We start from the raw sequence: 26,883 nt of genomic DNA on the forward strand, positions 1-26,883 counted from the left end.
ATTATATATATATATATATATATATATACACATATATACACACACACACACACACACACACACACACACACACACACATACATACATACATACATACATATACACACATACATACATACATACATACATACATACTGCTCAAAAAAATAAAGGGAACACTTAAACAACACAATGTAACTCCAAGTCAATCACACTTCTGTGAAATCAAACTGTCCACTTAGGAAGCATCACTGATTGACAATCAATTTCACATGCTGTTGTGCAAATGGAATAGACAACAGGTGGAAATTATAGGCAATTAGCAAGACACCCCCAATAAAGGAGTTGTTCTGCAGGTGGTGACCACACACCACTTCTCAGCTCCTATGCTTTCTGGCTGATGTTTTGGTTACTTTTGAAAGCTGGCGGTGCTTTCACTCTAGTGGTATCATGAGACGGAGTCTACAACCCACACAAGTGGCTCAGGTAGTGCAGCTCATCCAGGATGGCACATCAATGCGAGCTGTGGCAAGAAGGTTTGCGGTGTCTGTCAGTGTAGTGTCCAGAGCATGGAGGTGCTACCAGGAGACAGGCCAGTACATCAGGAGATGTGGAGGAGGCCGTAGGAGGGCAACAACCCAGCAGCAGGACCACAACCTCCGCCTTTGTGCAAGGAGGAGCACTGCCAGAGCCCTGCAAAATGACCTCCAGCAAGCCACAAATGTGCATGTGTCTACTCAAACGATCAGAAACAGACTCCATGAGGGTGGTATGAGGGCCCGACGTCTACAGGTGGGGGTTGTGCTTACAGCCCAACACCGTGCAGGACGTTTGGCATTTGCCAGAGAACACCAAGATTGGCAAATTCGCCACTGGCGCCCTGTGCTCTTCACAGATAAAAGCAGGTTCTCACTAAGCACGTGACAGACGTGACAGAGTCTGGAGACGCCAAGGAGAACGTTCTGCTGCCTGCAACATCCTCCAGCATGACTGGTTTGGCAGTGGGTCAGTAATGGTGTGGGTGGCATTTCTTTGGGGGGGCCGCACAGCCCTCCATGTGCTCGCCAGAGGTAGCCTGACTGCCATTAGGTACCGAGATGAGATCCTCAGACCCCTTGTGAGACCATATGCTGGTGCGGTTGGCCCTGGGTTCCTCCTAATGCAAGACAATGCTAGACCTCATGTGGCTGGAGTGTGTCAGCAGTTCCTGCAAGTCGAAGGCATTGATGCTATGGACTGGCCCGCCCGTTCCCCAGACCAGAATCCAATTAATCACATCTGGGACATCATGTCTCGCTCCATCCACCAACGCTACGTTGCACCACAGACTGTCCAGGAGTTGGCGGATGCTTTAGTCCAGGTCTGGTAGGAGATCCCTCAGGAGACCATCCGCCACCTCATCAGGAGCATGCCCAGGCGTTGTAAGGAGGTCATACAGGCACGTGGAGGCCACACACACTACTGAGCCTCATTTTGACTTGTTTTAAGGACATTACATCAAAGTTGGATCAGCCTGTAGTGTTTTTCCACTTTAATTTTGAGTGTGACTCCAAATCCAGACCTCCATGGGTTAATAAATTTGATTTCCATTGATAATTTTTGTGTGATTTTGTTGTCAGCACATTCAACTATGTAAAGAACAAAGCATTTAATAAGAATATTTCATTCATTCAGATCTAGGATGTGTTGTTTAAGTGTTCCCTTTATTTTTTTGAGCTGGAACTGACTGTCTAATTCCTACTAGCCCACGGGTGGCTCATCAACTGGAAAAAGTCCTCGCTGGTCCCTGCTCGAAGCATGGGGCACTACTGGACACACACAGCAAACGATTGTTTCTGTCTCCAGAGAAAGTCCTGAAACTTCAGGACAGGATCAGATATTTCCTCTCTCGCCCAAGAGTTTCGATACAGTTGGCGATGCAAGTACTAGGCCTCATGGTGTCGGCTTTTGACATGGTAGAGTGCGCTCAAATTTACACTTGCCATCTGCAAAGGTTAATCCTTTCCAAGTGGGACGGCCTGCCTCATCGGATCAGGTCTCAAATGATCTCCTTGACTCCGGAGGTTCGTCTGTCACTGAGCTGGTGGCTACAGGACCAACAATTGAGCAGGGGCCGTCCCTTCTAGATCTCCAACTGGGTCCTCCTGACCACGGATGCCAGTCTGCGGGGTTGGGGCGCAGTGTTGGAGCACCAGGGAGGAATCTCTCCTCCCGATAAACAAACATTCTGGAATTGCAGGCAGTGTTTAATGCGTTGATACTGGCCCTGCCTCTAGTACAGAACAGGCCTGTTCAAGTACAAATCAGACCGCCACCATGGTGGCGTACATAAATCATCAAGTCAGCACTCAAAGTCGCATGGCAATTCTGGAAGTGTAAAAAATCCCCCGTTGGGCAGAAAGCCATCTGCCAGCAATATCGGCAGTGTTCATCCCCAGAGTCCTCAACTGGGGAGCAGAGTTCCTCAGTCGTCAGGAAGTTCACGCCGGAGAGTGGAGTCTTCATTCGGAAGTCTTTCAACTCCTAGTGGACAAGTGGGGCCTACCAGATGTAGACCTGATGGCGTCTCGACACAATCACAAGGTTCCCGTCTTCGGATCAAGGACAGGGGATCCTCAAGCAGAGTTCGTGGATGCACTGGCAATTCCATGGAACTTTCGGCTGCCATACGTGTTCCCCCCAGTGTCATTCCTGCCCAGGGTTCTACAGCAGTTCAAGCAAGAAAGAGGAATACTACTTCTAGTCGCTCCAGCGTGGCCCAGACGGCATTGGTTCTCAGACCTGCAGGGTCTATCAATAGAGCATTGTCTTCTACTTCCTCAACGCCCAGACCTCCTCGTTCAGGGCCCTTGTGTCTATCTGGACCTGGCCAGACTGGCTTTGACGGCGTGGCTCTTGAAGCTTCACTCCTGAGGGCCATGGGATTCTCAGAGGCGGTTATTCAAACTATGTTGAAGGCCCGCAAACCGGCTACTGCATGGATTTATTACAGGGTCTGGAACTCTTACTTCACATTGGTGTGCTGCTAAGAATTAGGACGCATATTCGTTCATTACTTCTAGGCTTTTGGCTTTTCTACAACAAGGCCTCGATTTACGCTTTCGTCTGGCCTCCCTCAAGGTTCATATATCTGCCTTGTCGGTGTGGTTTCAGAGAACAAATACGTCTATTCCTGATGTTCATAATTTCATTCAGGGCATTTTACGGATTCAGCCTCCCTATGGCCCTCATTCCGAGTTGTTCGCTCTGTAATTTTCTTCGCATCGCAGCGATTTTCCGCTAACTGCGCATGCGCAATGTTCGCACTGCGGCTGCGTCAAGTAAATTTGCTAAGAAGTTTGGTATTTTACTCACGGCATTACGAGGTTTTTTCTTCGTTCTGGTGATCGGAGTGTGATTGACAGGAAGTGGGTGTTTCTGGGCGGAAACTGGCCGTTTTATGGGAGTGTGTGAAAAAATAAGATTTTACTCACCGGTAAATCTATTTCTCGTAGTCCGTAGTGGATGCTGGGACTCCGTAAGGACCATGGGGAATAGCGGCTCCGCAGGAGACTGGGCACAACTAAAGAAAGCTTTAGGTCTACCTGGTGTGCACTGGCTCCTCCCTCTATGACCCTCCTCCAGACCTCAGTTAGGATACTGTGCCCGGAAGAGCTGACACAATAAGGAAGGATTTTGAATCCCGGGTAAGACTCATACCAGCCACACCAATCACACCGTATAACTCGTGATACTATACCCAGTTAACAGTATGAACAATAACTGAGCCTCTCAACAGATGGCTCAACACTAACCCTTTAGTTAAACAATAACTATATACAAGTATTGCAGACAATCCGCACTTAAGACGGGCGCCCAGCATCCACTACGGACTACGAGAAATAGATTTACCGGTGAGTAAAATCTTATTTTCTCTGACGTCCTAAGTGGATGCTGGGACTCCGTAAGGACCATGGGGATTATACCAAAGCTCCCAAACGGGCGGGAGAGTGCGGATGACTCTGCAGCACCGAATGGGCAAACTCTAGGTCCTCCTCAGCCAGGGTGTCAAACTTGTAGAATTTAGCAAACGTGTTTGACCCCGACCAAGTAGCTGCTCGGCAAAGTTGTAGAGCCGAGACCCCTCGGGCAGCCGCCCAAGAAGAGCCCACCTTCCTCGTGGAATGGGCCTTCACTGATTTAGGATGCGGCAGTCCAGCCGCAGAATGTGCAAGCTGAATCGTACTACAGATCCAGCGAGCAATAGTCTGCTTTGAAGCAGGAGCACCCAGCTTGTTGGGTGCATACAGGATAAATAACGAGTCAGTTTTCCTGACTCCAGCTGTCCTGGAAACATAAATTTTCAGGGCCCTGACTACGTCCAACAACTTTGAAGCCTCCAAGTCTTTAGTAGCCGCAGGCACCACGATAGGTTGGTTCAAATGAAAAGCCGATACCACCTTAGGGAGAAACTGGGAACAAGTCCTCAATTCTGCCCTATCCATATGGAAAATCAGATAAGGGCTTTTACAAGACAAAGCCGCCAATTCTGACACACGCCTGGCCGAAGCCAAGGCCAACAGCATGACCACTTTCCACGTGAGATATTTTAATTCCACGGTTTTAAGTGGCTCAAACCAATGTGACTTTAGGAAATCCAACACCACATTGAGATCCCAAGGTGCCACTGGAGGCACAAAAGGGGGCTGAATATGCAGCACACCCTTAACAAAAGTCTGAACTTCAGGTAGTGAAGCCAGTTCTCTCTGGAAGAAAATCGATAGAGCCGAAATCTGGACCTTAATGGAACCCAATTTTAGGCCCATAGTCACTCCTGACTGTAGGAAGTGCAGAAATCGACCCAGCTGAAACTCCTCCGTTGGGGCCCTTCTGGCCTCACACCACGCAACATATTTTCGCCATATGCGGTGATAATGGTTTGCGGTCACCTCCTTCCTAGCTTTAATCAGCGTAGGGATGACTTCCTCCGGAATGCCCTTTTCCTTCAGGATCCGGCGTTCAACCGCCATGCCATCAAACGCAGCCGCGGTAAGTCTTGGAACAGACAGGGCCCCTGCTTCAGCAGGTCCTGTCTGAGCGGCAGAGGCCATGGGTCCTCTGAGATCATTTCTTGAGGTTCCGGGTACCAAGCTCTTCTTGGCCAATCCGGAACAATGAGTATAGTTCTTACACCTCTTCTCCTTATTATCCTCAGTACCTTGGGTATGAGAGGAAGAGGAGGGAACACATAAACCGACCGGTACACCCACAGTGTCACTAGAGCGTCCACAGCTATCGCCTGAGGGTCTCTTGACCTGGCGCAATATCTTTCTAGCTTTTTGTTTAGGCGGGACGCCATCATGTCCACCTGTGGCCTTTCCCAATGGTTTACAATCAGTTGGAAGACTTCTAGATGAAGTCCCCACTCTCCCGGGTGGAGGTCGTGTCTGCTGAGGAAGTCTGCTTCCCAGTTGTCCACTCCCGGAATGAACACTGCTGACAGTGCTAACACGTGATTTTCCGCCCATCGGAGAATCCTTGTGGCTTCTGCCATCGCCGTCCTGCTTCTTGTGCCGCCCTGTCGGTTTACATGGGCGACTGCCGTGATGTTGTCTGACTGGATCAGTACCGGCTGGTTTTGAAGCAGGGGTTTTGCCTGACTTAGGGCATTGTAAATGGCCCTCAGTTCCAGAATATTTATGTGTAGGGAAGTCTCCTGACTTGACCATAGTCCTTGGAAGTTTCTTCCCTGTGTGACTGCCCCCCAGCCTCGAAGGCTGGCATCCGTGGTCACCAGGACCCAGTCCTGTATGTTGAATCTGCGGCCCTCTTGAAGATGAGCACTTTGCAGCCACCACAGCAGAGACACCCTGGTCCTTGGAGACAGGGTTATCAGCCGATGCATCTGAAAATGCGAACCGGACCACTTGTCCAACAGGTCCCACTGAAAAGTTCTCGCATGGAACCTGCCGAATGGAATTGCTTCGTAGGAAGCTACCATTTTTCCCAGGACTCGCGTGCAGTGATGCACCGACACCTGTTTTGGTTTTAGGAGGCCTCTGACTAGAGATGACAGCTCCTTGGCCTTCTCTTCCGGGAGAAACACTTTTTTCTGTTCTGTGTCCAGAACCATCCCCAGGAACAGTAGACGTGTCGTGGGAACCAGCTGTGACTTTGGAATATTTAGAATCCAACCGTGCTGTTGTAGCACCTCCCGAGATAGTGCTACCCCGACCAACAACTGCTCCCTGGACCTCGCCTTTATCAGGAGATCGTCCAAGTACGGGATAATTAAAACTCCCTTTTTTCGAAGGAGTATCATAATTTCGGCCATTACCTTGGTAAATACCCTCGGTGCCGTGGACAGACCAAACGGCAACGTCTGGAATTGGTAATGACAATACTGTACCACAAATCTGAGGTACTCCTGGTGATGATGGTAAATGGGGACATGCAGGTAAGCATCCTTGATGTCCAGTGATACCATGTAATCCCCCTCGTCCAGGCTTGAAATAACCGCCCTGAGCGATTCCATCTTGAACTTGAATTTTTTTATATATGTGTTCAAGGATTTCAAATTTAAAATGGGTCTCACCGAACTGTCCGGTTTCGGAACCACAAACATTGTGGAATAGTAACCCCGTCCTTGTTGAAGAAGGGGCACCTTGACTATCACCTGCTGGGAATACAGCTTGTGAATTGCCTCTAGCACTGCCTGCCTGCCTGAGGGAGATGTTGGCAAGGCAGATTTGAGGAAACGGCGGGGGGGGGGGGGGGAGGAACGTCTCGAATTCCAGCTTGTACCCCTGAGATACTACTTGAAGGATCCAGGGATCCACCCGTGAGCGAGCCCACTGATTGCTGAAGTTTTTGAGACGGGCCCCCACCGTACCTGGCTTCGCCTGTGGAGCCCCAGCGTCATGCGGTGGACTTGGAGGAAGCGGGGGAGGACTTTTGCTCCTGGGAACTGGCTGTATGCTGCAGCTTTTTCCCTCTACCTCTGCCTCTGGGCAGAAAGGACGCGCCTTTAACCCGCTTGCCTTTCTGGGGCCGAAAGGACTGTACCTGATAATACGGTGCTTTCTTTGGCTGTGAGGGAACATGGGGTAAAAATGCTGACTTCCCAGCTGTTGCTGTGGAAACGAGGTCCGAGAGACCATCCCCGAACAACTCCTCACCCTTATAAGGCAAAACTTCCATGTGCCTTTTAGAATCTGCATCACCCGTCCACTGCAGAGTCCATAATCCTCTCCTGGCAGAAATGGACATTGCACTTATTTTAGATGCCAGCCGGCAAATATCCCTCTGTGCATCTCTCATGTATAAGACTGCGTCTTTAATATGCTCTATGGTTGGCAATATAGTGTCCCTGTCTAGGGTATCAATATTTTCCGACAGGGAATCTGACCACGCAGCTGCAGCACTGCACATCCATGCTGAAGCAATAGCTGGTCTCAGTATAATACCTGTGTGAGTATATACAGACTTCAGGATAGCCTCCTGCTTTCTATCAGCAGGCTCCTTTAGGGCGGCCGTATCCGGAGACGGTAGTGCCACCTTCTATGACAGGCGTGTGAGCGCTTTATCCACCCTAGGGGATGTTTCCCAACGTGACCTATCCTCTGGCGGGAAAGGGTACGTCATTAGTAACCTTTTAGAAATTGCCAGTTTCTTATCGGGGGAAGCCCACGCTTCTTCACACACTTCATTTAATTCCTCAGATGGGGGAAAAACCACTGGTAGTTTTTTCTCCCCAAACATAATACCCTTTTTTGTGGTACCTGGGGTAACATCAGAAATGTGCAACACATTTTTCATCGCCTCAATCATGTAACGTGTGGCCCTATTGGAAGTTACATTAGTCTCATCATCGTCGACACTGGATTCAGTATCCGTGTCGACGTCTGTGTCTGCCATCTGAGGTAGCGGACGTTTTAGAGCCCCTGATGGCTTTTGAGACAGTTGGGCAGGCACGAGCTGAGAAGCCGGCTGTCCCACATCTGCTATGTCGTCAAACCTTTTATGTAAGGAGTTGACACTTTCACGTAATTCCTTCCACAAGTCCATCCACTCAGGTGTCGGCCCCGCAGGGGGTGACATCACATTTATCGGCATCTGCTCCGCCTCCACATAAACCTCCTCATCAAACATGTCGACACAGCCGTACCACACCGCACACACACAGGGAATGCTCTGACTGAGGACAGGACCCCACAAAGTCCTTTGGGGAGACAGAGAGTATGCCAGCACACACCAGAGCGCTATATATACACAGGGATTAACACTATAACTGAGTGATTTTCCCTTATAGCTGCTTATATGTATACTACTGCGCCTAAATTTAGTGCCCCCCCTCTCTTTTTTACCCTTTGTAGTCTTGAAACTGCAGGGGAGAGCCTGGGAGCGATCCTTCCAGCGGAGCTGTGAGGGAAAAATGGCGCCAGTGTGCTGAGGGAGATAGCTCCGCCCCTTTTCCGGCGGACTTCTCCCGCTTTTTTATAGATATCTGGCAGGGGTATTTTTCACATATATAGCCTCTAGGACTATATTATGTGATTTTTATGCCAGCAAGGTGTTTAATATTGCTGCTCAGGGCGCCCCCCCCAGCGCCCTGCACCCATCAGTGACCGGAGTGTGAGGTGTGCATGAGGAGCAATGGCGCACATACCTTGTTGAAGACCGAAGTCTTCTGCCGCCGATTTCCAGGACCATCTTCTTGTTTCTGGCTCTGTAAGGGGGACGGCGGCGCGGCTCCGGGACCGGACGATCGAGGTCGGGCCCTGTGTTCGATCCCTCTGGAGCTAATGGTGTCCAGTAGCCTAAGAAGCCCAAGCTAGCTGCAAGCAGGTAGGTTCGCTTCTTCTCCCCTTAGTCCCTCGTAGCAGTGAGTATGTTGCCAGCAGATCTCACTGAAAATAAAAAAACCTAAAATTATACTTTCTTTTCTAGGAGCTCAGGAGAGCCCCTAGTGTGCATCCAGCTCAGCCGGGCACAAGATTCTAACTGAGGTCTGGAGGAGGGTCATAGAGGGAGGAGCCAGTGCACACCAGGTAGACCTAAAGCTTTCTTTAGTTGTGCCCAGTCTCCTGCGGAGCCGCTATTCCCCATGGTCCTTACGGAGTCCCAGCATCCACTTAGAACGTCAGAGAAAACGCTGCCGTTTCTGGGAAATACGCGGGAGTGGCTGAAGAAACGGGGGAGTGTCTGGGCGAACGCTGGGTGTGTTTGTGACATCAAACCAGGAACGACAAGCACTGAACTGATCGCACTGGAAGAGTAAGTCTCGAGCTACTCAGAAACTGCACAGAAAAATCATTTCGCAATATTGCGAATACTTCGTTCGCAATTCTGCTAAGCTAAGATACACTCCCAGAGGGCGGCGGCTTAGCGTGTGTACTGCTGCGAAAAGCGGCTAGCGAGCGAACAACTCGGAATGAGGGCCTATGTCCCTCCTGTGGCTCCATGGGATCTGTCTGTTGTCTTAAATACCCTACAAGAGTCTCCATTCGAACCTCTTGAGTCTGTGGATCGTAACGGTCTTACACGTAAGGTCGTGTTTTTGCTGGCTATTGCCTCTGCTAGGAGGGTGTCGGACTTAGGCGCATTGTCCTGTCGTCCACCCTTTCTGATTTTTCACTGTGACCGGGCATTTCTTCGAACTCGCCTTGATTATCTACTAAAGGTGGTATAATCTTTTCATCTTAACCAAGAGATTGTGGTACCGGACTTTATCTATTCTGGTTTGTCCTCCAAAGAGCGGTCTTTGGATGTGGTACGGGCTCTCCATATTTACGTAGAGAGGACTGCCTCCATCAGGAGGTCAGATACCCTTTTTGTACTTTTTGGTTTTCACAAATGTGGCTGGCCTGCGAATAAGCAAACCTTGGCCAGATGGACTAGAATGGTGACTGCACAAGCTTATGCGCAGACTGGTCTACCAGCTCCTGCTGCTGTCAAGGCCCATTCTACTCAGTCTGTTGGACCTTCTTGGGTGGCTCGCCGTGGTGCGTCCGCTGAACAATTGTGCAAGGCGGCAACGTGGTCCAGAGTGAACACGTACATCAGGTTCAATGCCTTTGATACTTCCGCCTCCCGGGATGCTTCCTTTGGACGCCGGGTTTTTGTACAGTGCATCCCTTCCCATGAGGAACTGCTTAAGGACATCCCCAATGTCATTCCCTGTGGAATACCAGTGTACACCGCTGCAGAAAAGGAGATTTATGGTAGACTTACCATAGTTAAATCTCTTTCTGCGAGGTACACTGGATTCCACAGGGCGCCCACCCTGACTCACTTAGCTTCTTTGGGTTTGTATGGCATTAGTCGCTAGTCGCTTCTCCTGTCGTGAGAATGTGGTTCTATGTGACTAACATCTACCATCTCTTCTACCTGCTACTGCATTGGACTGGTTAACGAAACTAAGCTCCAGTGCCTGGAAGCGGGGTTATAGAGGAGGCGGTGCAATGCATCCTGGAACAGTCAAAGCTTTAGCCTGTTGGTGCCTCGGATCAAGATCCAACTCAACACCCCGATGTTATTCCCTGTGGAATCCAGTGTACCCTGCAGAAAGAGATTTAACTATGGCAAGTCTACCATAAATCTCCTTTTTTTAGAAGAAAAGTTTACTCTATTGGTATCCTGTAACTACCCACAGATAGAAGGGTGTTGTCATTTAAAGGAAAATTGACAATTTCTCTCAGATGTCTTCTCTGATCAGAATGTTACAGGAAATCTTGATATAAAGAAAAGCTTATCTAGGTGTACTTGATACATCTACCTTAAATGATTCTTGAAACAAAATAATTTCAGTGCTATGATACAGGTGGGAGAATCATGCCTCCAGTTCAGTGGAAATGTCTAGAAAATACGCATGACAGCCATTTTAGTCACTGTTCTGCCTCTTGTCTTTTCGGGGCCCTTCAGAGGTAACTTATGTGTTTTCTGCTAAGAAAATTACTTTGTAATGATTTACATGCATAGTATAAAGCCAACTGCTGCATTATTCAGCAACTAACAAGGGTGAAACAGTTTATATTTAACTATGTTGCCCAACTACATTAACCTGGCAATATGACTTCCATCAAGTGAAGGTTGATCTGACAGAGGGCGTAATCACCTCTCCTAATAGATATTATATTTTTCCTTCAGACTTTCACCTTTTTGGGTCCCAGTTCAAGAGCCATAGTCTTAGTTAGCATATCGAGGGCCCCTTTTGTGGCACCTGTGTTAAAGAGAAATGGTTAACGTATGAGGTGTCATTTTACCCGGTATTATCACACAGCCTTTCTAGATCTAATTCACATAATACAGGAATGTCGCTGGTGTAAAAGCAGAAATGTTAATAGCTATATTTCTTACATTTTATATAATAAACCTGGATTCATTCTCAGCATAAAATAAATGGCAAAAACTCAACAAGGATCCCTGTGTACTTCACGTATAGATTAGTACACGGATGGACTCAATTGACATCGTTCCTGACTAAGGGGCCCACTTATCAAGTAATATTTGCGCTCATTTCAGCCGCAAATATTAAGTATCCCCTAAATGTATCTGATACCTGCTGCGATCCCTCCATTCCCGCCGGTAGCCATATCCCCCATAGGTTTCTATAGGGGATGCAATGCTGCCAGATTTAGAAATATGCAAACGCAAAGCATTCTGGGGATTTCCCCGTCAGTTACCGCCATCTGAAGATGGTGATAGCCCATTGTAGCCTATGGGCTAATCTTTGAATTTGCAGCTAGCAGAGGGTTCCCCTGGAACCCTCACCAGAAATGGCTTCTGTGCATGTGTGGTCAGTGGGACCGTGTATGCATAGCAGCCGCGGCACATCGCAGGAACGGGCTGCTGTCCCTGCAGCTGCAAAATTATACATCCCGACAATTTGATCGCACTATGCAATGTGATCTTGGGCGCTAATATCGCACCCACATTACAAATTTAATTATGACAAATGGGCCCCTAAGTAGATTCCAGTTTTATGCTTACAGTAGACAGCGTGATCTGCTATTGCTGCCTGGGATGCCTGACTGGACACATTGACAATAGCACCAGGCACTCCCCGTTCAATCATCTGACGGGCGACAATCTGATGGGAGAGGTAAGAAAACCATTTACTATGAAGATGTGTAAGTCTTGCTATTGTGCTATATTATGTATGGCTTACCTGTGATACTACAACTGCTGCTCTTACATTCACTGCAAAGCTCCTAGAAATTATAGTATAAGGATATAGTATTAATAATCAAAATACTAACATTTCTGGGAGAAATTGCATGCAAAAATAAATTTGCTTATTGTACGAGTAATTAAAAAGTTGCGATAGTTTTCCATTGCTATGTGGCATATGCTCATATTACTATAACTATAGAAAAACTCTAAAAAGTTATTTTCAGAATAGTCCTATATTGGAGCTATAGGGGTATATTGAAATGAAGTAGGATTCATTCCGACGTTCATTTGTGGGAATGGATCCGACCTGGGCTATTTAATACAATCTCAATTCGACTTTAAAAAAAAAAGTTGAATTGAGATGCGGGCGCTTAGACGGGGGAGAGCCGCGGGCAGACGGGGGAGAGCAGCGCTACAGCTACTTGCTGGAGCCGGGTGGATGCTGCTGTGAGCGGCGGCTGTGACACATCCTCCGGCTACGCTGCTATAGCCGCTGCTGTAGCGCTGCTCTCCCCAGTCTCTGACTCTCCCCGTCCCCGCATCACAGCCGCCGCTCACGGCAGCGTCTGCCCGGCTCCAGCAAGTGAGGTCTCTCTTGCTGGAGCCGGGTGGACGCTGCTGTGAGTGGCGGCTGTGACACATCCTCCGGCGCTGCTCTCCCCCGTCTCTGGCGTGGTTCTCCCCGTCTCCAACGCAACGCAGCTCTCCCCGTCTCCGCTCCTGCATCTCACTTTGACTTTTTTTAAAGTCGAATTTAGATGGTCGAAAGGGGGCCAAAACCGTTTTCGACACAAGCGCGCGGTTCGGGAGCTATTCCGCCGATCCACGTGCTTTTTGACAAGTCGAATTCCTCGACTTGTCTAATAATTTGAGGTTAGACTGAATAGGTCGGAACCCCTTCCGACCTAAAAAAGTTGAAAACTGCCGTCTTTTTGACAGACGGCAGCTTTCGACTTCAATTGAATATACCCCATAATGAAACCTGTGTGCATGATGTATACACAGTATTAGCACAAGTACCTGTCAAATGCTTCCTGTGTAATTTTAAGAAAAGGCTGTAGCAAAGCAACTCCTGCGTTGTTCACCAAAAGGTCTATGGGACCCACCGAGTTGAGGGCAGCCTCTGTCGCTGACCAGTCACCCAGGTCTACACACACTGTCTCTACTCCAGGGCACTGCAGGAAGGAAAATAAATATCTCAGACAGTTATTCAGACATATGGTGATAGCTTGAGACGGACAATAGCAGAGATGTTGTGGAAACAGGATGGGCGTTCCAGGGTGACGACTGGGAGGTGGCTAGAATTTAATGCAAAAATGGTCCCTTCAGTGGGCCTTATGGTAGTGTCGTGGGCATGTCAATGCAAGCAGCTGCATTCTCAGATGCACAGCCGCGGTCATAGGAGGCCATAGAGAGAAACTGCAACTGCCATGGGGTTCAATGGTGCGACCGATGGTGGAGTATAAGGACACACAGTACAGCGTGCACTTACACATTTGGTCGCACACACGGCTGTACACAAGAGAAGGAGTTTGTATCTGCATTTGCATAAGCTCACAGGTGGGCGACCGCCAATAGACGCTGCTGCATGTGACTTTGTGCATACAATACATGCTAATAGCACAGCGCTGTTCCAGTAAGATAAAAATCTGACAAAAGTAAAATGCGTATACGTTTGTTCCTGCGCCCAGTAACTGAATCAGTCCTTAGTATACATAATAACCTTCGGTCAGATGCAACTGATCTAATAGGCACAACTCTCACAATTTTCCCACCCCTTCTCTTCTTACTCAACAGCGCCCCTCGCAGTGTTGTGTAGCTGTCACTTATTATTATTATTATTATCATCCTTTATTTATATGGCGCCACAAGGGATCCCTTCTGTGTCACCCCGGTCTGTTAACACTTCACCTTTTAGATTGTAAGGTTGCAAGAGCAGGGACTTCTTTCCTGATGTGCCTTTCCTTTTCTTACTTACACTATCTTATACTCCGTACTCCCTTTGATGGCACCTAACCCGGGGTTTTCTATACCTGTCCTATACTGTCTTGTACTGTAAGTGCGGTTTTCTTGTTTGCTTATTTGATTATGTACTGTGTAATGGGCGCTGCGGATCCCTTGTGGCGCCATATAAATAAAGGATAATATTATCTAATGATGATTGATAGCATATAGGTCACTTTTACCTCCCTCAGTGAACAAAGTGATCTACCAGGCACAATGTTTTCCTATCATTACTTGGTGTTGATGAAAAATTTAGAAAAGTTTCAGAACTGTCAGAATAACTTTCTTTGAATAAAATGCCACCGTTTTCCATAAACTATTCATTGAATTAGTTTAAAACCTCTTAGAAATATTGTTTCTGGATGATTTAACGAAAATGAAGACATTTTTATGTTACAAACGCATTATTTTTAGGCTGTGCCTATTACGCTACCTGCGCCCGTTTATGTGGCTTTGAACATTGCGCCTGACCGAAGGTTGGCCCTCATTCCGAGTTGATCGCTCGCTGCTGTTTTTCGCAGCATAGCGATCATGCTAAAAACCGTCTGTTCTGCGCATGCGTATGGGCCGCAGGGCGCAACCGACAAGTAATTTTACACAGGGGCGTGCGACGCTTTTCAGTCGCTCTGCTGATCGGTGTGTGATTGACAGGAAGTGGGTGTTTCTGGGTGGAATCTGACCGTTTTCGGGGAGTGTTCTAAAAGACGCAGGCGTGTCTGGCTAAAACGCAGGAGTGGCTGGGGTAACGGGGAGTGGCTGGCCGAAGGCAGGGCGTGTTTGTGACATCAAAGCAGGAACTAAACGGACTGAGGTGATCGCAATCTAGTAGTAGGTCTGGAGCTACTCAAACTGCAGGAAAAGATTTTAGAGCAGTTCTGCTAATCTTTCGTTCGCACTTCTGCTAGGCTAAGATACACTCCCAGAGCCTAGCGTTTGCAATGCTGCTAAAAGCAGCTAGCGAGCGAACAACTCGGAATGAGGGACGTTAAGTACAGTTATGCTCTGCAAAACTAGATGGTTAAGTTTCCGTATTGTACTAGTTACCTACAAACTTTGGTGAGATAGGAACGTCCAGGAATAAAAACAAAATGTGGCAAAAGTCTGCAGCTTGTTTGTGAGCTGCAGGATACGTTCAAGCTTTACAGACACCAGGGAGAGAGTAGATACATGTAGTATAGCGTCTGGGACATAGGGAAGAAACCCGACCTGGGATGAGACACACAGAACGTTCGACCACTAGGGGGCAGCAGTGTTAGAGGATGCAGGACCCGGTTATTACCTCCCGGGCCAGGCTCTCCAGGTCTTCCGATGTCCGGCTCACTGCAACCACATCTGCTCCCCCCGCCTTCAGAGCCTTCACCGTCTCCCGTCCGATCCCTGCAAGAGGACAGAGTCACAACACGCTCTTACCAGAGCATCAGTCGCCGCTGCCGGCGTACTCACCCTTCCCCGCCCCGGTGACAAGAGCCCGGCGCCCTGCAAAGCTGATCTCCATCACACCCGCTGTGAATGAACAGTGTGAGGTCTGAGACTAGTGAATACTGAGTGGGGCGGAGCCGGGCTCTTTTATTAACTGACAGTGACCTCTATCCAAAAAGTCTGATCCCTGTAACTTCCCTGGTTGTCAACAGGAAGCGGATTATATTAATACTCAAAAACACGACCCGGGGAGGTACTAAAAGGAATGACATCAGCTCCGGCCTGCTAATAAGAGGGTTACCACCAGCACAAGGGGGGGAGGGGGAGAGAACGGGATGGGATTAAAACAAACCCCCAACAGTTGCAACCTATTTGGGCTTGAGATTTAGGGGGTAATTCAGATCTGATCGCTGCTGTGTGTTTTTGCACAGCGTGCGATCAGATCTGAACTGCGTGTGTGTGTGAGCCGCAATGCGCCGGCGCCTCGCACAACTGCACCGGGCATTGGTGCCTCGCGACGGGATAGTGCGAAAATTCCGAACGCACAGGCATTCACAAGAAGATTGACGGGAAGAGATTATTTGTGGGTGGCATTGACCGTTTTACAGGAGTGTCCAGAAAAACGCAGATGGGATCAGGCGTTTTCAGGGAAGGTGTCTGACGTCAGCTCCGACCCCGATCAGCAGCAAGACATCACAGCGGCTGAGTAAGTTCTGGGGTGCGCAGAGACTTCACAAACTGATTTTTGTGCAGCTCTGCTACCAAAGTGAATACACACTTACAGTTTATACCCTCCCCCTGTAGGCGGCGACTATCTGATCGCAGAGCATCAAAAAACGCAGCCCAGCGGCCAGATCTGAATTACCCCCTTAACCTCATTGCAGAAAGCAGCATTTTGTTCCACCACGGAGCTCGCAACTTAAACTCCTTGCAGAACACCGCCTTTCTGTCTATTCTGCAGGGCTGGAAACCTAGCTACATCTCAGAAACATTATAGCAAAGGGAAAGGAAAGGGGATTACTGTTGCACAGGAAAAAATATCTTTAATTATAGGGAGATTTTTCAAAAGAAACCCCTAATATCATTGATCATCATATCATATATTGATTGAAATATTGGGGGTGCTACCACAGATTATGTCATTGTGTAAAGAAAAAGCAAAAAAGATAAAAGGGATCTGTTTCCAGTGCACTGAAGATTGAAAATTTAACTTTTACTGGTTAATTAAAATAGATATATTATTATTATTATTACATTTTATTTATAAGGCGCCACATGTGTTTCGCAGCGCCGTACAAAGGACAGTACAGGGGACAAAACATTGCATTACAGTAAATAAATAACAGAAATAGAGTACAGGTAACAGAGCACCACGCATTCTCAAGACATAATACAGCTAAGATGTAAGTATTGAGGGAGTGATCATCGTACTACTAGAGGCTGGTGGCCATAGATGGAGATGAGCCTTTACTAGCAGGATAAAGATGGTCGTTGAGTAGGGGAGAGCTGTGAGTGAAATGTGTTGAGACGAGGGCTTAGATAACAAGAGGAAAGAGGGCCCTGCTCTGAAGAGCTAACAATCTAATGGGGAGGGGCGACGGACAGATGACAAGAGGTGCAGGCAAGTGGGAGGTAGCCTGATGGTAGTATGCAAGCAAAGCTGAGATGTTCACAGCATGAGGCAGGGGGGTGGAGGCGCGGCTTCAGCACTGGGTTATGCATCGGGAGGGTATGCTTTGATGAATAGGTGGGTTTTTAGTGCCCGTTTGAAGCTTTGCAAGGTTGGGGAGAGTCTAATGGAGCGGGGGAGTGCGTTCCACTGAAGGGGTGCAGCACGGGCAAAATCCTGAACTCGTGCATGGGAAGCAGTGACCAGGGCGGTGGAGAGGCGACGGTCATTAGTCGACCGTAGGGGGCGGGAGGGAGTATGAAGGGAGAGGAGATTGGAGATGTAGGGAGCAGTGGAGTTAGAGATGGCCTTGTATGTGAGGGTGAGGAGTTTGAAGAGGATTCTGTAGGGAATGGGAGCCAGTTTAGATTTTGTTGAAGGGGAGTGGCAGATGTGGTGCGGCGGGAGAGGAAGATAAGCCTAGCTGCGGAGTTCAGGACAGATTGGAGGGGAGCAAGATGGGAGCAAGCGAGGCCAGTGAGGAAGACATTGCAGTAGTCAAGTCGTGAGATGACCAGTGAGTGGATGATGAGTTTAGTTGCACTCTGGGAGAGATATGGCTTGATACGAGCAATGTTGCGTAGTTGGAAACGACAGGATTGTTCCAGAGCTTGGATGTGGGGTGCAAAGGAGAGGGAGGAGTAAAGAGTGACGCCCAGGCAGCGGAGTTGGGGAACGGGGGATATGGTGGTGTTGTCAACAATGATGGAGATATTGGTCGGGGGTGTTGCTCTGGATGGGGGGAAGATGATGAGTTCCGTTTTGTCCAAACAGCTGAGCGTCTTTCTTATGTTTGCTTTTCTTGAGTCACTGTGTCTATATAAATAAATGATACAAAAAAAAATCTTGTTTCAAACAGTGTTTCTTTTATACCTGAATTTTAATGTAATTGTTACCTTATAGCTCATCCAAGGCATTTGGCACATTGCCTAGAATTGTAGTTGTTTCACTATACAGTATGAGGACCATTTGACATTCTCACAGTTAAAAACATTATGATGAAATAGTCATGGTCCTATATATACAATATGAAAAAGAACAGATTGTCTTTATTATTACAGTTATGAAACTAAAATATTGGTGGTTGATAAATAAAGGGTATTAATTCCCATGGGAAAAAAGGGGGGGCTATCCGAACTTTCCTGACTACAGATATTTATATAAATTTATTCATCTCTCACATATAGTGTCAGATGTAATCTCGTTAGAGTATATAATTCCCACAATTTCATTATTATGAGTATGCAGTTATTCCACTTATGTCGTCTTTTTATCTCATATAAAGTGTCAGATGTAATCACTTTTCTCTAACGTCCTAAGTGGATGCTGGGGACTCCGTAAGGACCATGGGGATTAGCGGCTCCGCAGGAGACTGGGCACATCTAAAGAAAGCTTTAGGACTATCTGGTGTGCACTGGCTCCTCCCCCCATGACCCTCCTCCAAGCCTCAGTTAGATCTTTGTGCCCGAACGAGAAGGGTGCACACTAGGGGCTCTCCTGAGCTTCTTAGTGAAAGTTTTAGTTTAGGTTTTTTATTTTCAGTGAGACCTGCTGGCAACAGGCTCACTGCATCGAGGGACTAAGGGGAGAAGAAGCGAACTCACCTGCGTGCAGAGTGGATTGGACTTCTTAGGCTACTGGACATTAGCTCCAGAGGGACGATCACAGGCCCAGCTTGGATGGGTCCCAGAGCCGCGCCGCCGGCCCCCTTACAGAGCCAGAAGGCAGAAGAGGTCCGGAAAATCGGCGGCAGAAGACGTCCTGTCTTAAACAAGGTAGCGCACAGCACTGCAGCTGTGCGCTATTGCTCTCAGCACACTTCACACTCCAGTCACTGAGGGTGCAGGGCGCTGGGGGGGGGGCGCCCTGAGACGCAATAAAAACACCTTGGATGGCAAAAAAATGCATCACATATAGCTCCTGGGCTATATGGATGCATTTAACCCCTGCCAGAATACATAGAAAAACGGGAGATAAGGCCGCCGATAAGGGGGCGGAGCCTATCTCCTCAGCACACTGGCGCCATTTTCCCTCACAGCTCCGTTGGAGGGAAGCTCCCTGGCTCTCCCCTGCAGTCACTACACTACAGAAAGGGTTAAAAAAGAGAGGGGGGCACTAATTAGGCGCAGTATTAACTATACAGCAGCTATAAGGGGAAAAACACTTATATAAGGTTATCCCTGTATATATATAGCGCTCTGGTGTGTGCTGGCAAACTCTCCCTCTATCTCCCCAAAGGGCTAGTGGGGTCCTGTCCTCTATCAGAGCTTTCCCTGTGTGTGTGCTGTATGTCGGTACTTTTGTGTCGACATGTATGAGGAGAAAAATGATGTGGAGACGGAGCAGATTGCCTGTAATAGTGATGTCACCCCCTAGGGGGTCGACACCTGAGTGGATGAACTGTTGGAAGAAATTACGTGACAGTGTCAGCTCTGTATAAAAGACAGTGGTTGACATGAGACAGCCGGCTACTCAGCTTGTGCCTGTCCAGACGTCTCATAGGCCGTCAGGGGCTCTAAAGCGCCCGTTACCTCAGATGGCAGATATAGACGCCGACACGGATACTGACTCCAGTGTCGACGGTGAAGAGACAAATGTGACTTCCAGTAGGGCCACACGTTACATGATTGAGGCAATGAAAAATGAAAAATGTTTTACACATTTCTGATAATACGAGTACCACCAAAAAGGGGTATTATGTTCGGTGTTGAAAAACTACCTGTAGTTTTCCTGAATCTGAGAAATTAAATGAGGTGTGTGATGATGCGTGGGTTTCCCCCGATAACAACTGATAATTTCTAAAATGTTATTGGCATTATATCCTTTCCCGCCAGAGGTTAGGGTGCGTTGGGAAACACCCCCTAGGGTGGATAAAGCGCTCACACGCTTGTAAGGGCTCTACCCTCTCCTGAGATGGCCGCCCTTAAGGATCCTGCTGATAGAAAGCAGGAGGGTATCCTAAAATGTATTTACACACATACTGGTGTTATACTGCGACCAGCAATCGCCTCAGCCTGGATGTGCAGTGCTGGGTTGGCGTGGTCGGATTCCCTGACTGAAAATATTGATACCCTAGATAGGGACAGTATATTTTTGCCTATAGAGCATTTAAAAGATGCATTTCTATATATGCGTGATGCACAGCGGAATATTTGCCGACTGGCATCAAGTCTAAGTGCGTTGTCCATTTCTACCAGTAGAGGGTTATGGACACGTCAGTGGTCAGGTGATGCGTATTCCAAACGGCATTTGGAAGTATTGCCTTATTAAGGGGAGGAGTTATTTGGGGTCGGTCTTTCAGACCTGGTGGCCACGGCAACAGCTGGGAAATCCACGTTTGTACCCCAGGTCGCCTCTCAACATGAGAAGACGCCGTATTATCAGGCGCAGTCTTTTCGTGGACAAGCGGGCAAAAGGTTCCTCATTTCTGCCCCGTGACAGAGGGAGAGGAAAAAGGCTGCAGAAATCAGCCAGTTCCCAGGAACAGAAACCCTCTCCCGCCTCTGCCAAGCCCTCAGTATACGCTGGGGCTTTACAAGCAGAATCAGGCACGGTGGGGGGCCCGTCTCAATGAATTTCAGCGCGCAGTGGGCTCACTCGCAAGTAGACCCCTGGATCCTTCAGGTGATATCTCAGGGGTACAAATTAGAATTCGAGACGTCTCCCCCTCGCCGTTTCCTAAAGTCGGCTTTACCGATGTCTCCTTCTGACAGGGAGACAGTTTTGGAAGCCATTCACAAGCTGTATTCCCAGCAGGTGATAATCAAGATACCCCTCCTGCAACAGGGAACGGGGTATTATTCCACACTGTTGTGGTACCGAAGCCGGACGGCTCGGTGAGACCGATTCTAAATCTAAAATCTTTGAACACTTACATACAGAGGTTCAAATTCAAGATTGAGTCACTCAGAGCAGTGATTGCGAACCTGGAAGAAGGGGACTACATGATGTCTCGGGACATCAAGGATGCTTACCTTCATGTCCAAATTTACCCTTCTCACCAAGGGTACCTCAGGTTTATGGTACAGAACTGTCACTATCAGTTCAGACGCTGCCGTATGGATGGTCCACGGCACCCCGGGTCTTTACCAAGGTAATGGCCGAAATGATGATATTCCTTCGAAGGAAGGGAATTTTAGTTATCCCTTACTTGGACAATTCCCTGATAAGGGTAAGATCCAGGGAACAGTTGGAGGTCGGTGTAGCACTATCTCAGGTAGTGTTGCGGCAGCACGATTGGATTCTCAATATTCCAAAATCGCAGCTGGTTCCGACGACTTGTCTTCTGTTCCTAGGGATGATCCTGGACACAGTCCAGAAAAAGGTGTTTCTCCCGGAGGAGAAAGCCAGGGAGTTATCCGAGCTAGTCAGGAACCTCCTAAAACCGAGCCAAGTCTCAGTGCATCAATGCACAAGGGTTCTGGGTAAAATGGTGGCTTCCTACGAAGCAATCCCATTCGGCAGATTCCACGCAAGAACTTTCCAGTGGGACCTGCTGGACAAATGGTCCGGGTCGCATCTTCAGATGCATCAGCTGATAACCCTGTCACCAAGGACAAGGGTGTCCCTCCTGTGGTGGTTGCAGAGTGCTCATCTTCTAGAGGGCCGCAGATTCGGCATTCAGGACTGGGTCCTGGTGATCACGGATGCCAGCCTGCGAGGCTGGGGAGCAGTCACACAGGGAAGGAATATCCAGGGCTTATGGTCAAGCCTGGAGACATCACTTCACATAAATATCCTGAAGCTAAGGGACATTTACAATGCTCTAAGCTTAGCAAGACCTCTGCTTCAAGGTCAGCCGGTGTTGATCCAGTCGGACAACATCACGGCAGTCACCCACGTAAACAGACAGGGTGGCACAAGAAGCAGGAGGGCAATGGCAGAAGCTGCAAGGATTCTTCGCTGGGCGGAAAATCATGTGATAGCACTGTCAGCAGTATTCATTCCGGGAGTGGACAACTGGGAAGCAGACTTCCTCAGCACGACCTCCACCCGGGAGAGTGGGGACTTCACCCAGAAGTCTTCCACATGATTATAAACCGTTGGGAAAAACTCGACAGGTATTGCGCCAGGTCCAGGGACCCTCAGGCAATAGCTGTAGACGCTCTGGTAACACCGTGGGTGTACCAGTCAGGGTATGTGTTCCCTCCTCTGCCTCTCATACCCAAGGTACTGAGATTGATAAGATGGAGAGGAGTAAGCACTATATTCGTGGCTCCGGATTGGCCAAGAAGGACTTGGTAACCGGAACTTCAAGAGATGCTCACGGAGGATCCGTGGCCTCTACCTCTAAGAAGGGACCTGCTCCAGCAAGGACCCTGTCTGTTCCAAGACTTACCGCGGCTGCGTTTGACGGCATGGCGGTTGAACGCCGGATCCTGAAGGAAAAAAGGCATTCCGGATGAAGTCATCCCTATCCTGATCAAAGCCAGGAAGGATGTAACCGCAAAAACATTATCACCGCAATTGGCGAGAATATGTTGCGTGGTGCGAGGCCAGTAAGGCCCGATGGAGGAAATTCAACTGGGTCGATTCCTACATTTCCTGCAAACAGGAGTGTCTATGGGCCTGAAATTGGGGTCCATTAAGGTTCAAATTTCGGCCCTGTCAATTTTCTTCCAAAAAGAACTAGCTTCAGTCCCTGAAGTTCAGACGTTTGTAAAAGGGGTACTGCATATACAGCCTCCTTTTGTGCCTCCAGTGGCACTTTGGGATCTCAATGTAGTTTTGGGTTCCAAAAGTCACATTGGTTTGAACCACTTAAATCTGTGGAGTTAAAATATCTCACATGGAAAGTGGTCATGCTGTTGGCCCTGGCCTGGGCCAGGCGCGTGTCAGAATTGGCGGCTTTATCCTGAAAAAGCCCTTACCTGATTTTCCATTCGGACAGGGCGGAATTGAGGACTCGTCCTCAGTTTCTCCCTAAGGTGGTTTCAGCGTTTCACCTGAACCAACCTATTTGTGGTGCCTGCAGCTACTAGGGACTTGGAGCACTCCAAGTTGCTAGACGTTGTCAGGGCCCTGAAAATATATGTTTCCAGGACGGCTGGAGTCAGGAAATCTGACTCGCTGTTTATCCTGTATGCACCCGACAAGCTGGGTGCTCCTGCTTCTAAGCAGACTATTGCTCGTTGGATTTGTAGTACAATTCAGCTTGCACATTCTGTGGCAGGCCTGCCACAGCCAAAAATCTGTAAATGCCCACTCCACAAGGAAGGTGGGCTCATCTTGGGCGGCTGCCCAAGGGGTCTCGGCTTTACAACTTTGCCGAGCAGCTACTTGGTCAGGAGCAAATACGTTTGTAAAATTCTACAAAATTGATATCCTGGCTGAGGAGGACCTGGAGTTCTCTCATTTGGTGCTGCAGAGTCATCCGCACTCTCCCGCCCGTTTGGGAGCTTTGGTATAATCCCCATGGTCCTTACGGAGTCCCCAGCATCCACTTAGGACGTTAGAGAAAATAAGAATTTACTTACCGATAATTCTATTTCTCGTAGTCCGTAGTGGATGCTGGGCGCCCATCCCAAGTGCGGATTGTCTGCAATACTGGTACATAGTTATTGTTACCAAAAAATCGGGTTATTGCTGTAGTGAGCCATCTTTTCTAGAGGCTCCTCTGTTATCATGCTGTTAACTGGGTTCAGATCACAAGTTGTACGTTGTGATTGGTGTGGCTGGTATGAGTCTTACCCGGGATTCAAAATCCTTCCTTATTGTGTACGCTCGTCCGGGCACAGTATCCTAACTGAGGCTTGGAGGAGGGTCATGGGGGGAGGAGCCAGTGCACACCAGATAGTCCTAAAGCTTTCTTTAGATGTGCCCAGTCTCCTGCGGAGCCGCTAATCCCCATGATCCTTACGGAGTCCCCAGCATCCACTACGGACTACGAGAAATAGAATTATCGGTAAGTAAATTCTTATTTTAGGGATATATACCCCTCCATTTCTTATTGTTAAGGAATAATTTTTCCATAAACATCAGAATCCTCTCACTTATAGTGTCAGGTCAAAGTGTAGTTGACCTCTCACTTGTAGTGTCAGGTCCATTTACATTAAGGAATATAGGCCCTCATTCCGAGTTGTTCGCTCGCAAGCTGCTTTTAGCAGCTTTGCACACGCTAGGCCGCCGCCTACTGGGAGTATCAAAATTGCGAACGAAAGATTTGCAATATTGTGAAAATACTTCTCTGTGCAGTTTCTGAGTAGCTCCAGACTTACTCTTCCAGTGCGATCAGTTCAGTGCTTGTCGTTCCTGGTTTGACGTCACAAACACACCCAGCGTTCGGCCAGACACTCCTCCGTTTCTCCAGCCACTCCCCCGTTTTTCCCAGAAACGGTAACGTTTTTTCACACACTCCCATAAAACGGCCAGTTTCCGCCCAGAAACACCCACTTCCTGTCAATCACATTACGATCACCAGAACGAAGAAAAAACCTTGTAATGCCGTGAGTAAAATTCCTAACTGCATAGCAAATTTACTTGGCGCAGTCGCACTGCGGACATTGCCCATGCGCATTAGCGACTAATCGCTCCGTTACGAGAAAAAAATAACGAGCGAACAACTCGGAATGACCCCCATAATCCCCACAATCTCTTAATTATAGTTGCAATCTTAATCAAGGGTTATTCTCCAATTCCCAGGATGTTTATACTTATCTGTTGGTCTCTCACTTGATAGTGTCAGACCTAGTTATAATAATTTTTCAGAAGTTCAAAAGCCTTCTATTCCCATTTCAATTGCCAAAGTACCATATCGTATCATAAATTTAGTTTCATATTTGATTTGAAACATAAATTGTATCAAATATGGTGTGTATTTTAGTCTACCATATATTGCAATAGCATAAAATGCGACGTTAGAGTGCGTTTATAATTATGGGTAACGAACACACCATAATGTTATCAGTGTACGTGGATCCACATATGCCGTGTTATTTAGTTTGTAAGATGTCACATATGTCTCAGCGCAGCTTACTGCATCTACACACATAGGAAGTGTCACATTTGTTTAATACACATAAATAAATTCTGTGGCAGAGGTATGAATGGGATCTGGTCTGAAGATCCACAGTGTCTAGGTCGACAATGTTTAGGTCGACCACTATAGGTCGACAGGGTTGGAAGGTCGACAGGGTTTCTAGGTCAAAAGGTCGACAAGTTTTTTTTAAAATTTTTTCATAATGATCCACGTGGATTACGATTGGAACAGTAATCGGTGCCAAGCGAAGTGCGGCATCTTGCCCGAAGCATGGCGAGCGAAGCGAGCCATGCAAGGAGACACGGTGCCCTTATTGGGGTTCCCGGTCACTCTAGGAAGAAAACGACACAAAAAACAAACAAACAACCTCATGTCGACCTTTTGACCTGTCGACCTAACACATGTCGACCTAGAAACCCTGTCAACCTTCCAACCCTGTCAACCTAGTGACTGTCGACCTATAGTGGTCGACCTAAACATTGTCAACCTAGACACTGTCGATCTAATGATCCACACCCGGTATGACTATATCCACAGATCTATTGCACTGATATTAATTGGTGTACAGTACTGTATGTCCACAAATATATTACACTAGTGTTAGTTAGTGTCCCTAAACAAGGATGTACACATACCACTCAATGTTAGGGTATCTCATATCGGGCTGATATTATAGTGTAATTTATTTAACATACTTTTTAATAGCCATTTAGGTCACTTGATATATTAATAAGATTATATATTCAAGTATACACCATATTGCATAGCACTCATGGACCCAAAATTAATTATGTCACATGTGGTTTAAATAATAATAATTTTATTTATATAGCGCTCTTTCTCCAAACAGGACTCAAGGCGCTTTATGTTTTACTCCACAAGAATTATAGTGGTATACTCTGCCACATTAAAGTGCATTTATAATTGTAATTGGAAAGCACACTGTCGCATCACCAATATTAGTTTGTCCTCAGATGCCGTATTGTTTGATACCACATGTGCCCCGGCGGCGCAGCTTATTGAACTTATGCATACGGGAAATATCCACACTATTTCGTATACATAATAGGATGATTTCTGTGGAAAAAGTATATACAATGTCTCCACGTCTATTTTTAATTAACCAATAAAAGTTACATTTTAAATCTTCAGTGCATCGGAAACAGATCCTTTTCTCTATATCTCAGAAAGTAGGGTTTTGTTCCTCTGCAGGGCTGTAAGCCTAACCTCACTGCAGAACGTAGCGTTTGTTCTTGCACAGAGCTGGAAACCTAAACTCATTGCAGAATGCAGTGTTTCATTTCTCCGCGGGGATGGAAACCTACTACATTTCAGAATGCAGTGTTTAATTTCTCCGCAGGGGAAATACGTTCATTGCAGAACGCATTTTGAACCTCAGTGTAGCTGGAAACCTAACCTTTTTACATAATGCAGCGTTCCGGTCCCATGCATGATGGGAAACCTAACCTCATTGCAGAATGCATCGTTTAAGTCCTCTAAAATTGTGGAAACCTAACCATGCCGAATGTAGTGTTTTGGTCCTCCGAGGGTTAACCTCATTGCACAACACAGCGTTTTCGACTTTCACTGGACCGTTTTTGTCAATAACTGAGGACGTGTTGAACAGCTACACCAGCCTAACAAAGTGTTTTAACAACAAAAACACAAGTCGTTATCACTT

General features: G+C 47.6%; 1 protein-coding gene across 1 annotated transcript in view; it reads right to left on the bottom strand.

Moving 5' to 3' along the window:
* Positions 1-15,776, bottom strand: part of LOC135056281 (L-xylulose reductase-like) — a 28,805-nt gene extending 13,029 nt beyond the window's left edge. The window contains exons 1-6 of the mRNA XM_063961233.1: positions 15,580-15,776; positions 15,416-15,513; positions 13,153-13,307; positions 12,128-12,170; positions 11,950-12,049; positions 11,115-11,179 (exon numbers count right to left, since the gene is read on the bottom strand). Of these exons, the coding sequence (XP_063817303.1) occupies positions 11,115-11,179; positions 11,950-12,049; positions 12,128-12,170; positions 13,153-13,307; positions 15,416-15,513; positions 15,580-15,631 (513 nt within the window). The 5' untranslated portion in view covers positions 15,632-15,776. The remainder of the gene's footprint in view (positions 1-11,114; positions 11,180-11,949; positions 12,050-12,127; positions 12,171-13,152; positions 13,308-15,415; positions 15,514-15,579) is intronic.
* Positions 15,777-26,883: the final 11,107 nt, after the last annotated feature.

The sequence above is a fragment of the Pseudophryne corroboree genome, chromosome 3, assembly GCF_028390025.1.
Source record: "Pseudophryne corroboree isolate aPseCor3 chromosome 3, aPseCor3.hap2, whole genome shotgun sequence".
Taxonomy (NCBI): domain Eukaryota; kingdom Metazoa; phylum Chordata; class Amphibia; order Anura; family Myobatrachidae; genus Pseudophryne; species Pseudophryne corroboree.